The sequence below is a fragment of the Orcinus orca genome, chromosome 11, assembly GCF_937001465.1.
Source record: "Orcinus orca chromosome 11, mOrcOrc1.1, whole genome shotgun sequence".
In the NCBI taxonomy this organism is placed as follows: domain Eukaryota; kingdom Metazoa; phylum Chordata; class Mammalia; order Artiodactyla; family Delphinidae; genus Orcinus; species Orcinus orca.
Genome location: NC_064569.1, coordinates 40,621,860 through 40,640,740, shown reverse-complemented (window position 1 = coordinate 40,640,740; position 18,881 = coordinate 40,621,860). Strand labels below are relative to the sequence as shown.

The window sequence follows — 18,881 nt, the reverse complement described above, 5'->3', positions numbered from 1 at the left end:
GGGAACTATATTCAATATCCTGTAATAAACCATAATGAAAAAGAAAAGAAAAAAATTTCACCAATCCTTCTCAATTAACACCAATCCTTCTCAAACTCTTCCAAAAAAGTTGAAGAAGAAGAAACACTTCCTAACTCATTCTAAGAGGCCAGTATTACTCTGATAAAACAGACAAAGACACTACAAGGGGGGGTAAAACCTACAGGCCAATATCCCTTATGAATATAGATTTTAAAAATCCACAAAAAAATACATCTTGACCAAGTGGGATTTATTCCAGAAATGGGAGTGGGAGGGTGGGGAGGGAGGATGGGAGGTGGGGTGGTTCAACATAAGAAAATCAATGTAATATGGCACATTAACAGAACAAAGGAAAAACACACATGATCATCTCAATTGATACAGAAAAAGCATTTCAAAGAATTCCACACTTTCAAGGTAAGAATACTCAAACTGGGAAGGGAAGGGAACTTCATCAACATGACAAAGGCCGTATGTGAAAAGCACATAGTTGATATCACACTCAGTGGTAAAAGACTGATGGTTTTTCCTCTAAGATCAAGAACAAGACAAGGATGCCCACTTTTGCCATTTCGCTCAACATAGTATTGGGAGTTCTAGCCAGAGCAATTAGGCAAGAAAAAGTAATAAAAGACATCCAAACTAGAAAGGAGAAGTAAAATGATCTGTTTGTAAATGACATGATCTTATATGTAGAAAATTCTTAAAGAATCAGACCCCCACCCCCACCCCCCAAAAAAGTTAGATCTAATCAACTAGTACAGCAAAGATGCAGGATATAAAATCAACACTCAAAATGGTTGTATTTCTATACACTAGGAATGAACAATCTGAAAAGGAAATTAAGAAAATTCCATCGACAACAATATCAAAAAGAACAAAATACTTAGGAATACATCACCTATACAATGAAAACTATTACAAATTGCTGAAAGAAATGAAAAACCTAAATAAATAGAATGAAACCCATGTTCATGGATTGGAGGACTCAATATTGTTAAGATGACAACAATATTCAAATGATATACAGACTCAGTATACTATCAAAGTCCCAACGGCATTTGCTTGGAGAAACAGAAAACTCCAACCTAAAATTCATATGAAATTTCAAGTGGCCCTGAATACCCTCAACAGTATTAAAAAAGAACAGTAAAATTGAACAGCTCATACTTCTCGTTTTCAAATCTTACTACAAAGCTACAGTAATTGAAATAGTGTGGTACTGGCATAAAGACAGACATACAGATCAATTAAATGGAAATAGAGAACCCAGAAATAAACCCAGCTCCTCCCATGGACACACCAAATTTACAAGTACTTACAGAACAAGTATCTATGACAACAACCTGAAGACTAGCAGAAAAGATTTTCCACAACTAAAGACATGAAAAAGGAAGCACGAGATGGGTAGAATGGGTGGAAATGAGACATAGTCAGGACCCAAACCCCCTGGTTGGTGACCCACAAACAGGAAGAATATCACAATTGTAGAGTTCCTCCCCCAAGGAGCAAGGGGTCCAAATGCCACATCGGGCTCCCCAGGCTGAGGGTCCTAAAACAAGAAGATGAGGCGCCAGGTCTGGCTTTGAAAATCAGTGGAGCTTGCATACTGGACACTGAGAAGATTGTAGGAAACAGAGAATCTGCTCCTAAAGGGTGGACGCAAAAATCTCACCCACCCAGGACCAGACAGACGGCTACACAGGGGAATTCTACAAAACATTTAATGATGCATTAACACCTATTCTTCTTAAACTATTCCAAAAAATTGAAGGAGGAATGCTTCTGAGCTTATTCTATGAGGCCAGCATCACCTAGATATCAAAACTAGACACAAAAAAAGAAAACTACAGGCCAATATCACTGATGAACATGGATGCTAACATCCTCAACGAAATATTAGCAAACAGGATTCAACAATACATTAAATAGATCACACATCATGATCAAGTAAGATTTATCTCAGGGATCAAGGATGGTTTAATATCTGCAAATAAATCAATATATATCACTTTAACAAACTGAACATAAAAATCATATGATCATCTCAACAGATGTAGAAAAAGCTTTTGAAAATTAAACATTTAACATTTATGACAGGTATGTTCCTTATATACCCAATAAGTGGGTATATAAGGAACATACCTCAACATAATAAAGGCTATATATGACAAACCCACAGCCAACATCATACTCAATGGCGAAAAGCTGAAGCATTTCCAGTAAGTTAAGGAACATGACAAGGATGCCCACTCTTGCCATTTTTATTCAATATAGTACTGGAAGTCCTAGCCATAGCAATAACGAGGAAGAGAAATAAAAAGGATTCAAATTGGAAAGGAAGAAGTAAAACTGTCACTGTTTGTAAATGACATGATACTATATACAGAAAAGCCTAAGGATGCTATCAAAAATCTATTAAAATAAATGAATTCAGTACAGCTGTATGATACAAAACTAATACACAGAAATCTGTTGCCCTTCTATACATTAATAATGAACTATCAGAAAGAGATTTTAAGAAAACAATCCCATTTATAACTGCATCAAAAAATAAAATATCTAACCAAAGAGGTAAATGACTTATCCTCTGAAAACTATAAGGCATTGATGAAAGAAACCAAAGATGACACAAACAAATGAAATGGTACACCATGCTCATGGACTGAAGAATTAATATTGTTAAAATGACCAAACTAAGCAAGGCAATCTACAGATTCAAAGCAATCTCTATCAAAATATCAAGGGCATTTTTCACAGAAATAGAACAGTAATTCTAAACTCTGTATGGATACCAAAAGACCTCAAATACCAAAGCAATCTTGAGGAAGAAAAACAGAGCTGGAGGTATTTCGCTCCCAGATTTCAAACTATATTACAAAGCTTCAATAATCAAATAGTATGGTGCTAGCTCAAAAAGAGACACACAGATCAATGAAACCAAAGAGAGAGCCCAGAAATAAATCCACACATATTTGGCCTATTAATCTATGGCAAAGGAGGCAAGAATAAACAATGGGGAAAAGACAGCCTCTTAAAGAGAGCTGGGAAAACTGGATAGCTACATGCAAAAGAATCAAATTGGACTACATTCTCACACCATATACAAATGGGCAGAGGACCGGAATACAGACTTTTTATTCCCCCAAAGAAGACACACAGATGGCCACAGACAGAAAAGATGCTCCACATCACTAATAATCAGAGGAATGGAAATCAAAACCACAGTGAGATACCACCTCAAAACCGTCAGATGGCTATCATCAAAAAGACAACAAATAACAAGTGTTGGCGAAGATGTGGAGAAAAGGGAACCCTTGTGCACTAGTAGGATTGTAAATTGGTGCAGCCACTATGGAAAAACAGTATGGAGCTTCCTCAAGAAATTAAAAATGGAACTCCTATAGGATCCAGCAATTTCACTTCTGGGTATTTACCCAAGGAAATCAAAACTACTAATTCCAAAAGATATATGCACCCTTATATTCACTGCAGCATTATTTACAACAGCCAAGATATGGAAGCAACCTAAGTCCCCATCAATAGATGAATGGATAAAGAAGATGTGATATATATACACAGTGGAGTATTACTCAGCCATAAAAAAGAAATCTTGCCATTTGTGACAACATGGATGGATCTAGAGGGTAATTATGCTAAGTGAGGTAAGACAGAGAAAAGCAAATACCACATGATCTCACTTATATGTGGAAACTAAAAAATAAAACAAACAAAACAAAATGAAAACAGACTCATAGATACAGAGAACATTTGGGTAGTTGACGGAGGGGAGGGGGTTGTGGGGCAGGTAAATAGGTGAATGGAATTAAGAGGTACAAGCCTCCAGTTATACAATAAATAAGCCATGGGGATGTAATATACAGCATAAAGAATATGGTCAGGGAGTTTCCTGCTGGTCCAATGGTTAAGACTCCACGTTCCCAATGTAGGGGGCCCGGGTTTGATCCCTGGTCGGGGAACTAGATCCCGCACGCGTGCCGCAACTAAGAGTCCACGTGCCGCAACTAAGAAGCCTGCATGCCGCAACTAAAGTCCACATGCCACAATGAAGATCCCGCGTGCCCCAACTAAGAGCCAGCACAGCCAAAATAAATGAATGAATGAATGAATGAATATTTTTTAAAAAGAATATGGTTAAATAATATTGTATTAACTTTGCATGGGGACAGATGGTTACTAGACTTAACACGGTGATCATTTCATAATGTATGCAAATGTCAAATCACTATGTAGTATACCTGAAATGAACATAATATTGTACATCAACTATATTTCAATTAAAAGGAAAGGCTAATATTATAAAACCCTTAGAAAACATAGGGGAAACATTTCATGATCTTGGATTTGGCAACAATTTATGAAGTATGGCAACAAAAGCACAGATAACAAAAAAATTAATTGGACTTCATAAAAATTAAAAGCTTTTGAGCCTCAAAGACACTTCAAGAGAGTAAAAAAGATAACCCACAAAATGGGAGAAAATATTTGCAGATCATATATCTGACAAGAGTTTAATATCCAGAATATATAAAGATCTGGTACAGCTCAACAACAAATAACCCAATTTAAAAAATGGTCAAAGGATTTGAACAGACATTTCTCCAAAAAAGACATATAAATGGCAAAGAAGCACATGAAAAGATGCCTGATATCATGTGTCACTAGGAAAACGAAGCAGAAAACCATGATGAGATACCACTTTCTACCCATTAGGATGAGGGCTTTATCCAAAAAGCAAAAATAACAAGTGTTGTTAAGGATGTAGAAAAATTTGAATCCTCCTCCATTGCTGGTGGGAATATAAAAGGATACAACTGCTTTGGAAACAGTTATGCACTCCTCAATATGTTAAACATATAATTATCATATTACCCAGTAATTCCTAGTATATACCCAAAAGAGTTGAAAGCAGGGACTCAGATAGTTGTGCAGCATTATTCACAGTAATCCAAAGACAGAAGCAACCTAAGCATCCTTCAATAGATAATGAATAAACAAAATGTGGTATATACATACAATGGAATATTATTCAGCCAATAAAAAGTAATGAAGTTCTGACACATGCTCCACATAGATGAAGCTGGAAAATATTATGCTAAGTGAAATAAGCCGATACAAAAGGACAAATATTGCATGATTCCATTTATATGTGGTATCTAAAATAGGTAAATTCAGAAAGACAGAGACTAGAAGGGAAGTTACCAGCAGCTGGGAAGAATGGGAAGTTATGGTTTCATGGGTATAGAGTTTCTGGGGATGCTGCAAAGTTCTGGAAATAAATACCGGTGATGGTTGCACAGCAATGTGAATGTACTAAACACCACTGGGTTAGCTGTACACTTAAAAATGGTAAATTGTATGTATGCATATTTTATCACAATAAAAAAAACTTTTAAAGAAAGCATATGTTACAAATTATTTGTAAATAGAACAACAACTTAATAATTAAATCACGGAACAATATTAAATGTATACCTGTAACAATGGTGAATGAAAATATCTATTATGAGAAAAGAATAGGCGTGTATATACTATATATTTCCATTCACGTAAAGACAGAAAGAAAATTCTTAGATAGGTGCAGAAAAAACTGCTCTCTCTCATCACCTCTAGGGAAAATGACTGGAGGAATCTGGGACAGGGAGATTTAATTAACTTATTTACTATAAATCATTTGACTTTCTTACCACATATAGGTATTACTTTCACACTTAAAATAATGTGGAGGATGGACTGTAAGGAGGGGAAAGCTGAAGGCCTAACAGCTAAAAGGCTATTCCAATTGCTCAAGCCTAAACAATGGTAGTAATGATTGAAAGAAGTTTTGAAGGCAGATTTCATAGGATGTGAGAACAGATTAGACATGTAAACTGTGAGCAAGTGTCATCAACGACAATTTCCTGGTTCCCAAATGGCTATTAATGCAGTGATGCAGTTAATTGAAATGAAAGTACTGAGAATGTTTTCCACCTTTGTTACTAAAAAATTATTCCTGCTCCTAAGAGCAGGAATGAGATCTATGATTATCTTACACATTGTCAATCAGCATCTAACTTAAACTTCATGCTGTCTGAAGTTATACTTCTAGAAGAAACTGCTGTTTACAAAGTATTTTGACATTCTATCACTAATTTCCTGAAATAGCATTTCATATGAGCCAGAAATTTCTTTAAAATCATTATGGGTTTTATAAAATGTTATTCATCTTTGTTTGTTAATAGACAGACAACAAAAACCTTCTTGTCTCATGATGGACTAACAAATGTTTCTTACCATGATTGGCTTGCCCTGAAATGTCTTAACTTCTTCTCTTAAGTATTTAAAAGCCTGTTAACAAAGCAGGAAGGAACTTTCATTAGCATTCAAACATTTCATTAAAGCCATCATTATTCTATCAAGAGAGTTTTGGTAATTGCAACTATCTCTAAACTAAACAATAAAAAATTCTGAAGGTGACCCCATTATGCAGGTGACAGGGAATGAAAAAGTAAAAATTTAAGACTTCAGCTACAGTTCACATTTATTGTATATTAAACTACTATGGATTACTACTGACACATACTCACAAAATTCAAAACAGACCCAAAATATCACTACATATCAATTTTAAAATGGGTTCGGAGGGCCTTCTAAGATGAAGAATTAAAAAAAAAAAATCAGTACAAGGTTTTAAAAGGCTATTATAGAAATTTTTGTTTCAAAGGAATATTACTTTTCTTATCTTTAAATAGGCCATGATAACAATTAAGAGTAAAATCATTATGTCAAAATACCAAGAATCAGAACGGAAGTTATAATATATTGCGGGCCTACTCTGTAATAGAAATACTAACTACTGAGTACATAGTCTCTGATCCCCATGTTAATTTAAAAATTGTTAATATTTTTACTGATAGGAAACAAACTGTTCTTAAATTGAAACAAAAAAAGCTTTAAGAAGATCATCAAAAAGGAAACCAATTAATAAGCAACACCAAAAAGGTGAACAAGGTTCTCCAAAGTCTTTACAAACATTACTGTAAGCACACATTTTTCTCAATTAAAATATACACTACTGCTTTTATCACCAGGACTTCAAATCAGAAGAAAAGTTTTCTTCTCACCTGCTGTGCATCTGTGTCTGACTGGAAAGTGATATACCAGTTGCTATTGTGTGCAAATTCACAGCTTATCACCTTGGGGCAGTTTTCATTTTTAAACAAAGCTTTTACTTCCTAAAAAAGAAAATCTTCAGTTAACTCTAAAAATATATCAAAAATGGGCTTTTTTTTTCCTCTTCATGTCTTTTGGTCTTTACTATTTCTTTACTTAGTAACTGTTTACGCCTTCTGCCCATTTTTCTGTTGAGTAGAATTATACTCTGAAACAAGAACATGCATAGTTATAGTGCAAATTTTGTGCATGATTTAGGGATGGAAGCTTATTTTATAATCAGCAAAACTGAAGTATTATTTCAATCCTAGTGGCAAGCTAAATTCTGCTTAAGAGTACAATCTTTCCAGTCCTGTCATTGTCCAAAAAAACAGGTGTGGGTGGGTGGGGGGACTGTCCTACATTAACATTTTCTAGGTGCGAAGTATTTTATGCATTTTCATTTACTCCAAATGCTCTGTCTACAACAGTCACAGACATGAACTGTACACAGATATCTTGTTTTTCATAACTGATTTAATTAAAAACTAAAACTCAAAAAAATATATGGATTTAGAAAAAGATGATTATCAAAACTCAGAGGGACTTCCCTGGTGGCACAGTGGTTAAGAATCTGCCTGCCAATGCAGGGGACATGGGCTCGAGCCCTGGGGTCCGGGAAGATCCCACATGCTACAGAACAACTAAGCCCGTGTGCCACAACTACTGAAGCCTGCACGCCTAGAGACTGTGCTCCACAACAAGAGAAGCCACCACAATGAGAAGCACATGCACCACAATGAAAAGTAGCCCCCGCTCGCCGCAACTAGAGAAAGCCTGCGCGCAGCAACGAAGACCCAATGCAGCCAAAAAAATAAACAAAAATAAATAAATCTATTAAAAATTACTGAAAATAAAATAAACAGTTAAGAATATTTAGCTTTAACAATACTAATGATTTACCTCTACTGGTGTTGTTTCCGGAATCTCTCTAAGAATTACAATACAACGCTTATGACTTGGTCTCACTTTCTCGCCCTTCTCATCAACTTGCACCATGGGAGAAGCTGAAATTTTAAAGAAGTTTCATTCAAAAGTGTAAAAATAGTGATATTAATAATTCCATTAAAAAACTATTCATTTCAATTTCCAACTGAATAAATTAGCAGAGGCTAACATCTTAAAGAAATTAAGTTGTAGAATCAAAGATCACAGTTACAATAAAGTATCTTGAGACTGATATGCAAAGAACATTGTCCAATGTTATTCATTGCACAAATACTCAGTGTACTTATTTTGTGACGTGGCACAGTGTTGGAGTTGAAAAGAAGCCTTTAAGTAGTATACAATATTTATATCTCATAGGGCACTTCCCTGTATACAATTACCAAATTCTTTATTTCAAGTAAAATCAATGTACTGCATTAGCCAAACACTACTCTAGGGAATGTAATGAGCTTTGATATGTGAAAAAATTCTCCTTAAAATTAAAGTCTGAGAAACACTTAAAACCAAGAATTATATATAAATGATTACAATCTTTCTTTCAGATGCTGGTTTTGAGTTAATATAGAATGAAGGTAGTACCACAAGCCAAAACTTTTATTTCTAGTCCCTTCAAAGGATAATATGTCACATCTTCCTGTGCAGGTAAGTAGAGAGAATAAAAGTAGTTGTTAAGGAAGAAGGCCTGTGTATAAGTGCTAGGTTTCAGCCCTTGGAGGTAGGAGATTCTGTCTCTTGGCAAATTCTTTAAATGTTGACAAGACTGGGTCATTTTAAGATCTGGTCAAACCAGATCAAGACTGGTTTGATCTGTACAAACCGATCAGAGATTTCATAAATGTTTTTATCCCTCTGACAATGGAAATCCCTACTCCCATGTAAGTCTACTACTGGACTTGCTTTATTTAACTTTCAAACATTTCAACGAATTTCAAAAAAAAAGTGAAGATCCACCTTTACTCAAGTAGTTAACAAAACCTGTATAAGAGAGGTTACCAAGAAATGCTGATATAAGACACAAACACCACTAAAAATTCTTAAGCCTCAATCTAAAATATAAATTCTTTACCAAACTTTGGAGCAGTGTTTGTCAAACTGCAGGTCGCAACTCTTTTAATAGGTTGTGAAAACAATTTTATAATAAAAGAAATGAACTCATTTCAAGCATTTAGTATTAATCTACTATTAACATTTCAGTTGTGTGTATGTGTGTATTGGGTTGTGATATAAAGTTTACTTATTACTTTTGTTCAAAAGTTTGAAACAGATTGCTTTACAGGGTGTGATAATGACACATATAGCTTTCTAATAGCCCAGAAAACAGAGGTTTAATTGCTTATACTTGAGTAAATGGGTATCAAGATGAACAACCAAGGTACAGAACTGATATACAAGCTATATATGTACCAGTCAGTAAAAACAGATAAATTATTAGCACAGAATAGCAAAAAATATGGAGTTAAAAACAATTTCCTGCATGATCAGAAGTCAAAAGAATATTTAATCTTTGATTTTAAAAGTAAGCTAAAAGGTACGATTTACATACATCTCAACACTTCAAGAATTAGGTCAGGGTCTGTGGTCAGCTTTTTTATTTCTTCCATGTTGGCAACTGTCCAAATTGGGATGAACTGATCACTGTCCATTTGAGATATCAGGTAAAGATCCTTTGACAAATTTTCTCTGAAAGGAATAAGAGAAGCAACAGTCCTATAAAACAAACAAATCTTAAAAAGCACCTAAAGAAAAGAGATGCCTTATTAACTTTTGTCACTAAACCTAGGAAAACAAAATTATGCTATCAGAAATAACACAGTGAACTATGAAAATATGTAATATACAACAGATACATTCTAACAACTCCTGGAAAGTTTCTGAATCCCCAAATACATTGTGCCCAACAGTTTTGAACAAGGAATTTATGAAATTATATTGATGTGGAAAGAGGCTTAATATTAAAGTATATTACAAAATATTACATACAGTTTTGTTCTATCTTATAAATACCTTATCACTGATGTTAGAATATGCATATGGAGAAAATTGTAATGTAAACCATGAGTTGGATCATGGAGGATTTTCAGTTTCTTAATGTTTGCATTTTTTAATAGGTATGTTTGACTTTTTATTTAAATTTAAATAATAAAGTTAAAATAATAAATATAAAACATTTTAAATTAAGACAAAAGACTAAGATACATTTTTTAAAAAAGAAGATACAAATGCTCTATCTTACACATAAAATCTTGTTCAACAAACTGAAGGAGAATCAAATTCATGTCTTGTTATTTACATCAAACCTTTGAAGCAGTCTGGTTATAAACAGCTAGAAATCTTTGCTTAAAAGCCACCTTCTCAATGACCACCCTATTCTGAAACCACCCAAGTACTCCTGATTCCCCTCTTCCCTTGCTTATTCCGCTCTACTTTTTTCCATAGCACTTATCACCTAACACACTTCTAAGCTGCTTATTTATTATGTTTATTGTTTTGTCTCCCCCAGTCAGAATACAGGTTCCACAAAGGATCTTTGTCATTCAAAATGACAAAGCCTTAGTACTTGGCAAAGAGTAGGGTCCAGGCCTTTACATTCAAATTATACTAAAATAGAGTAGTAATTACCTTTTTAAGGTTACAATTGTCAACAAGTGGTGGTTATTTGTCTTGGGGGAAAAAAGAATAGAGAGGATACCAGTAACAGTTAAACTCACTTCTTCATAAAAGAAAGAACAGGGCTTCCCTAGCGGCACAGTGGTTAAGAATCCACCTGCCAATGCAGGGATCACGGTTCGAGCCCTGATCCGGGAATACCCCACATGCCGCAGAGCAACTAAGCCCGTGTGCCACAACTACTGAGCCTGCACTCTGGAGCCCACAAACCACAACTACTGAGTCTGTGTGCCACAACTACTGAAGCCTTGGTGCCTAGAGCCTGTGCTCCGCAACAAGAGAAGCCACCGCAATGAGAAGCCTGCGTACTGCAACGAAGAGTAGCCTCCGCTCGCCGCAACTAGAGAAAGCCTGCGCACAGCAACGAAGACCCAAAAATAAAATAAATAAATTTATTTATTTAAAAAAAAGGAACATACTAGTCAACCAGATATTCTTTAAGAACTTGAAAATAAGACAACTGTAAACATAATATTGTACAACTAAAAGGCTGTAGCCTAAATCAACTCAGACTTTCAGCCAGTCTCTCCTTATAAAACAGTATGACAAACCCTTAAAGAAACTACCTTGTCAGAAGTAAGTCAAATTAATAGATATATAACATCGAGGATTATGACTAATACCTATTATGTTCATGACTAATACCTAATATGTCTTACTGGCAATTCTACTGAGCTACAAATGGCAATTACCCGGCTGGTTTGAACTGTATCGTAGTTCTGAGTAGGATGTGATAGATCATGATAAGCCAGAGCTCATGCTGCAACAACTAAAAAAACTTGGATAGATTACAAAAAAATCATGTTTTTGGAAATAAAAACTGTAGAAGCTACAAGGACAAAATGAAATTCCAGAAAGATAATCTTTCTTTTCCAAGGATATCTGCAGATCCTGGACCAGAAAGAAACTAGTAGAGCTTTATTTTAGGCAGTTGCACAAGACTGGTATTATGAATTGGAAGCTAAAGGAGCCCCCAATACACAGCTGATTTTCCTCTATATGACATTTACTGAGTTCTAAGGAGGAAGATGGAAGGCTGGGACCCTGAAAGATGGAAGGCTGAAAAAGGAGAGTAAAATCTTTGTGGTCTTGTGGAAGCCCCAGTAGAAGAAGCAACCTTGCATCAAACCTAAGACAGGTCTCCCTGACAAGACATTTGCCAGATTTTGAAGCTGTACAGGGTAAGAGGCTGAAGAGCTCATCTCAAACCTCTGAAGAACAGAACTAAATTTCCCTTGGTGTTTCACGACTGAGGTAACAGAAACCTGCCAACTTCTAAATCAAAAGCCTAAGAAGGTTATGCCTAAGGAACAGAGATAAATCAGAGGTCGATCGAGTCTAATTAAAGTTGCTGCTCAGCCCTGACTCAGCTCAATCCTTAACTGGATTGAAGAAATCAATCTGCTTCTGCTTACCAGAAGAAAGCTCAACTCTTGTCTAGAGAGAAAAATTATGACACTGCAGCTTTCTAGTTTCTTTTATTATGTAGTGCCCAGCATATGTAGTGTCCAAATTATAATCAAAATTTATAAGACACGCAAAAAGCCAGGAAATTGTGACAATCAAGAGGAAAAAAACCCTCAAATATAAGCAGACACACAAATGATCCAGCTAGTCGGCAAAGATTTTAAAATAACTATGACAAGTATGGGAGACAAAATGAATTGCATCATAGGCACAACTGACTAGAAGGGTCTTGTTTTCATGAAACTAGGGCCTGTACTAGACTATAAAGGCAAAGAAGAAAAAGGTGGAGAAGAAAAGGGAGATATTCAGGATGAAGAATTAAAACTGAGTCAAGACTGTATTATATGTAAGGAAATAAAGAAGTCTATGATAAAATCCAGGTTTCTAGCTTAAAAAATTGGTTTACTGGTCCTCCTCCAAAAAACAGAAGGTATTACATTTGCACACATATCCAAACTTCTGTTTATTTTGGAAGGGGCAGTTCTACATACTGAAGGTTTATACATCTAAGCTATAAATATACCTACATAATTCTTAATTCTTATCTGTAAATAAGGTATCTTGAAATGTTTGCCTGAAGGAACTCTTTATTTAATAGAAGAAACTGGTAATATAAATTCTATACCCATCCACATCTTATTAAAAATAACTCTATGCTCAAAGATTACAAGAGCAAACTACTAAAAACATAGAGAACCCTAAAAATGAATATGATTATAGGAAAAATATCCAAAAGAAATTTCATTATCTTTCTACTGGGACTAGACCCTTTACATAATCAACTGGAGACCACATCTTTAAATCTAGTTAAGAAATATACTGAAGAATGATACCAAAATACATCACCAAAGGAAATTAAAACCATTTTTCCATTCTATTTCATAGGTATTTCACATCTACTAATCAAACAATTCAAAACGGAGAAAGGTCAGTTTAAAAATGATACTGTACCGTGAGAAACAGAATTCTAATTGTTTCTTCAAACACTCTTTTAGTTCTTCTGTAGAAATTGCTGAGTTGCTTTCTCCTGATAGTAGAAAACAAGAGGGGAAAAGTTAATATCTAATTACCATAGGTGGTAAACTTTACATATTGTTTTCAGAGTAAGCCACAAAGTATGCACAAATTAAAATCACCAGAAAACTGTATTTTTATTCTTTTTAGAATTCAGATACACACAAGGTCTACCTTTTAACCTATCTATTCTTCTTTCTTTAGACAGATTTCATATCAGTTTTTTTTTTTTTTTTTTTTTTTTTTTTTTGCGGTACGCGGGCCTCTCACTGTTGTGGCCTCTCCTGTTGCGGAGCACAGGCTCCCGACGCGCAGGCTCAGCGGCCATGGCTCACGGGCCCAGCTGCTCTGCGGCATGTGGGATCTTCCCGGACCGGGGCACGAACCCGCGTCCCCTGCATTGGCAGGCAGACTCTCAACCACTACGCCACCAGGGAAGCCCTCATATCAGTTTTTAAATTACATATTTTATCAAGTAATTAACAAATCATCGGTAATACTAAAAGCACTTGGATACCATATTGTAAAACATTACCCTAAATACTTAAAAAAATGTGATAACTATTTATTCCTTTAATGAAAACTCAAAGAACAAAAGTAATAGTGGGGCTTCCCTGGTGGTGCAGCGGTTGGGAGTCCGCCTGCCGATGCAGGGGACACGGGTTCGTGACCTGGTCATGGGCCCGTGAGCCATGGCTGCTGAGCCTGTGCGTCCGGAGCCTGTGCTCCGCAACGGGAGAGGCCACAACAGTGAGAGGCCTGCGTACCACCAAAAAAAAAAAAAAAAAGTAATAGTAATCTAGGGGCTTCCCTGGTGGCGCAGTGGTTAAGAATCCGCCTGCCAATGCAGGGAACACGGGTTTGAGCCCTGGTCCGGGAAGATCCCACATGCCATGGAGCAACTAAGCCCGTGCACCACAACTACTGAGCCTGCGCTTTAGAGCCCGTGAGCCACAACTACTGAGCCCACAAGCCACAACTACTGAGCCCTCAAGCCACAACTACTGAGCCCGTGAGACACAACTACTGAAGCCTGCACGCCTAGAACCTGTGCTTCGCAACAAGAGAAGCCACCGCAGTGAGAAGCCCACATGCCGCAACTAGAGAAAGCCCACACACAGCAACGAAGACCCAACGCAGCCAAAAAAACAAATAAATTTATATACATAAACAAAAGTAACAGTAATCTAAATTTGAAGACAGGAACTACACAAAGTGGGATATATATATGGCTCCACATCTGTACTATCGGTAGTAAATCTGATGTTAGTCACACTCCTTAAACTTCTATCTCTTAACAGACTTGTTGTTGCCAAGGGGGAGGTAGGGGAGGGGAGGGATGGATTGGGAGTTTGGGGCTAGTAGATGCAAACTATTATATAAAGAATGGATAAACAAGGTCCTACTGTATAGCACAGGGAACTATATTCAACATTCTGTGATAAAACATAATGGAAAAGAATATAAAAAAGAACGTGTGTGTGTGTGTGTGTGTGTGTGTGTGTGTGTGTGTGTGTGTGTGTGTATTACTGAATCCCTTTGCTGTACAGAAATTAACACATTGTAAATCAACTATACTTCAATTAAAAAAAAACCCACTTCTATCTCTTAATACTCTTTTCATTGCTTAATTTTAGAGCACTATATTTTCCTGTAAAGATAAATTTTGTGCATGATTTTACCACTACTTTGTCTTACTACTCAAGATTCAAAATATTAGATATTAAATTAATTTCATTAAAAATGAAATAAGAAGCATTCTATTTCTATGTAGTATATGCAACCCTTCTAATATAAAATTCATCTACCCAAATGCTGGCTAAATGAATAATAACTTCATTTAAGCTTTCAGTGTTATTACAGCAAACTTTTAAAAATACCAGTTGGTTGCCAATTCACTTAAACCAACTCTAAGTTCAAAGTAGCCAGGATAGGTATATTATAACAAGGAGGGAGCAAAACCTAACCACCTTAAATTACTATATGGAAATACCACCCCATTCTACTTCAGAAATCAACTTACAAGCTGACTGACCTTAGAAATCTAATCCAGATATATATAATAAATAAACTGAGAACAAAGGTTTATATACCTTGACTAATGCCAGGGAACTAAGCAGTGACAGAGATGCCTACTCCCTATTACACTTATTTTCCAAAGAAACCCTTTAGAACTTAGAAAAATAAAGTTAGGTAATCAGGTTCTACAGTCTATCTTTAGTTTCTTTTAAATTTTATCCATTTTAAGTCCAAGCAATTAATAATCCATGCTAATTAAATGAATGTGAAAAAAACATATCTCACAAGTTGAACTGTAGTAGAACTATGATATAACACAACCTTTTTCTCAAAATTAATCCCTGCAATCTCACATTTATAAATGCATTTCACACTGACAAAAGTGATGGGAAAACTGACAGAACTTGCGTTGATCCCAACTAATAGATCAAGAAACTTGGACTCTGAAAGATTGTAATTTAGGTCTCTTTTTTAACTATATTGACTGTTTTCTCCTTTCATCTCTAATTTCACACTTTCCTTTAATAAGATCTTTAAAATAAACTTTTTTTTTAAATTACAATGTTCATGTTTGGCCATTTGAAAACAGTATTTATAAAAGTCACCTAATATTTCATTAACATAAACTTCTTTTCAAATAATAAAATAGACCAATCAATGCCATGTTTACTAGAACAATGATAAAAAGACTGGAGGGGGAAAAAGACTAGCATACTGCATTCTCATTTTAACAATAAAACCATAAAGTTTACCAGAAACATCATATATTTGGTAACTCAGATCTTCTGGTCCCAAAATCATTCCATCAGTTGATTCCTCAATGCCTGTAGTAGTTCTTGTGGTTTCACAAGATGAATACATTACTTCATATTCCTTACACATATCATCTGCAAGTTCTCTATTACCTGTATTAAAAAAAACATACTGGAAGTGAATAGTAATTCTTTAAAATCCTATCTTTAGGCACTCTGGGCACAACAAGATTTTAAAGAATTCTAGCAATTGGGAAAATATCCACAAGATTTTAAGTAAGAGTCCAAAGGAGGTAAGTTTGACCATTACGGATAAGCTAAAATGATTAACAACAGCTTAAACTTACATAGTACTATCTATGTATAAGACAGCTTCATGTTCTTTATTCACTTAATTCTCAGAAAAACCAATGCCAAATTAATTGCTATTGTTAATGTTTTACAGATGAAGGCAACAAGCATGGAGAGGTTAAGTCATTTGCCTAAGATCAAACAGTGAGTAAGTAACACTGGCAATGATGGTAGATCAAAACTAATTTAAAAATACCATATTGTACATGGGTTAAATGCTGAACCCAAAGATACAGCTACTGTCTGAAATTAGTGACAATCCATTCGTACTAGAAATAAACGAGAATGGTATACAAATTACATGTTAAACATTTATAAATATATTTTATCAAATAATCAAAGAATCTATTAAAAGTTCTATAAACTGGTTTGGCCGTATGTTTAACCAAAATGTGATTCAATCTGATGAAATATTTACGACTTACCCTCAGGATGAGACCCTGATGTGGCTGCTGTTTCATGCCAAGAGCTTTCAGTTCCATGAGTTACTGGAGTGGCATCAGTATTTCCTGGAGGTATTTCTTGCCATACTTTGGCATTAGGATTTAAGCCAGTTCCTTTAGATGTTACCTGCTAAATATTAAAAGGATCCATTTGTTAATTTTAAAGGTCAGAGCAGGGTTTCCCTGGTGGCGCAGTGGTTGAGAGTCCGCCTGCCAATGCAGGGGACACGGGTTCATGCCCCGGTCCGGGAAGATCTCACATGCCGCAAAGCGGCTAGGCCCATGAGCCATGGCCGCTGAGCCTGTGCATCCGGAGCCTGTGCTCCGCAACGGGAGAGGCCACAACAGTGAGAGGCTGGCGCACCGCAAAAAAAAAAAAAAAAAGTCAGTGCATTAAAATTATAAATTTAGACAAAACTTTTCCATTACTTAAATGTGAAGAAAATCCCCAATAATATTATGTAATCTAATAATAAATATTAAATAAACAATATTTTAAAGTTTTTGGCTCAACTTGAAAATATAAACCTTTTTAAGCAGATGAACTTGAAATGTTTATATGTAAAATTTAGCTACCTATACAATAAAAACATATTTTTATAAAATACTATTAGTATAGAAATACTGCTTTACCCCAACCTACTTGCAAGTATTGTTAAATTTATTAAAACTATTCACATATCTTTGATGTTAGTGTGTGTTTGAGTACCTAGAACAAATTTTTGAGTTATCTACAGCAATTTTCCACAGTACAATTTTTATTGCCATCTAAGCTGTGATAGAGGGTCTGAATGATTCTGTAAGTGGAAATTTTTTCCCAAGTCAAAAACCGCATTCTGCCTTATGTTACAATGCATTATTTCATTTGTCCTGAAAGTGTATTTTCTTTTTTTTAATTAATTAATTTATTTATTTTTGGCTGCGTTGGGTCTTTGTTGCTGCCTTCAGACTTTCTCTAGTTGCGGCACGCGGGCTTCTCATTGAGGTGGCTTCTCATTGAGGTGGCTTCTCTTGTAGTGGAGCACAGGCTCTAGGCATGCGGGCTCCGTAGTTGTGGCACGCGGGCTCAGTAGTTGTGGCGCACAGGCTTAGTCGCTCCACGGTACGTGGGATCTTACCAGACCAGGGCTCGAACCCGTGTTCCCTGCATTGGCAGGCGGATTCCTAAACACTGCGCCACCAGGGAAGCCCAGAGGATTTGTTTTCTTTCTGCTGGATGACTGCACAGTAAGACTACCAATCTGGTATCACTTAAAATTTTCAACGTGGGTTTCTGGAGAACAAGTAGGGAATTTTAGCCCTACTTTGCATCAAAGAGGATTTGTGGTTAGAATAAGACCCCTCCTTCCACCAACCCAGAGCCAAGGCTAAAGCTGACAAGTTTTCCCTTTTCTCTGAGAAAGCTGTTTTTTCCCCTAGTTTATCTTTTGTCCTGTCTCTAAGCACTGCGATGAAAATCTAAGCTCTGGGCCACTAAGGATCAACAGATGCATTAGGGGCAGGACCTAAGTTTAACACCTGCTTCTTTCTCTGGATTAGTACTTCCTGATTTTTTTGGTCTGAAGATTTCATTTGCTTCCTTACCAGCTTAAAGCTCTGCTTAAAACATAATTTTTAAAAATTAACCACCTTCCCAGTTGTTTTCCAAAATCTCAAATTCGTATTTCTTTAAAAGTACCAATACTGTCTTAAGAAAGCTAAACTGGGGACTTCCCTGGTGGCGCAGTGGTTGGGAATCCGCCTGCCAATGCAGGGGACACAGGTTCGAGCCCTGGTCCAGGAGGATCCCACATGCCGCAGAGCAACTAAGCCTGTGCGCCACAGCTGCTAAGCCTGTGCTCTAGAGCCTGCGAGCCACAACTGCTGACGCATGGGCGCCTAGGGGCCATGCTCCGCAGTGGGAGAGGCCACCGCAGTGAGAGGGCCGCCGCGCACCACAACGAAGAGTGGCTCCTGCTCACTGCAACTAGAGAAAGCCCGCGTGCAG

General features: G+C 36.2%; 1 protein-coding gene across 7 annotated transcripts in view; it reads right to left on the bottom strand.

The window, feature by feature from the left end:
- The window catches only part of LARP4 (La ribonucleoprotein 4), a 67,004-nt gene that overhangs the window by 31,571 nt on the left and 16,552 nt on the right, over nucleotides 1-18,881 (bottom strand). For 4 of the 7 annotated variants that reach the window (XM_049694098.1, XM_004274332.3, XM_049694101.1 and 1 more), the window contains 7 exons: nucleotides 16,877-17,024; nucleotides 16,101-16,253; nucleotides 13,267-13,342; nucleotides 9,725-9,861; nucleotides 8,137-8,240; nucleotides 7,146-7,256; nucleotides 6,316-6,369 (listed from right to left, as the gene is read on the bottom strand). In XM_049694098.1, coding sequence (XP_049550055.1) covers nucleotides 6,316-6,369; nucleotides 7,146-7,256; nucleotides 8,137-8,240; nucleotides 9,725-9,861; nucleotides 13,267-13,342; nucleotides 16,101-16,253; nucleotides 16,877-17,024 — 783 coding nt within the window. The remainder of the gene's footprint in view (nucleotides 1-6,315; nucleotides 6,370-7,145; nucleotides 7,257-8,136; nucleotides 8,241-9,724; nucleotides 9,862-13,266; nucleotides 13,343-16,100; nucleotides 16,254-16,876; nucleotides 17,025-18,881) is intronic. The other 3 variants (XM_033436316.2, XM_049694099.1, XM_049694100.1) reach the window with 3 other exon arrangements.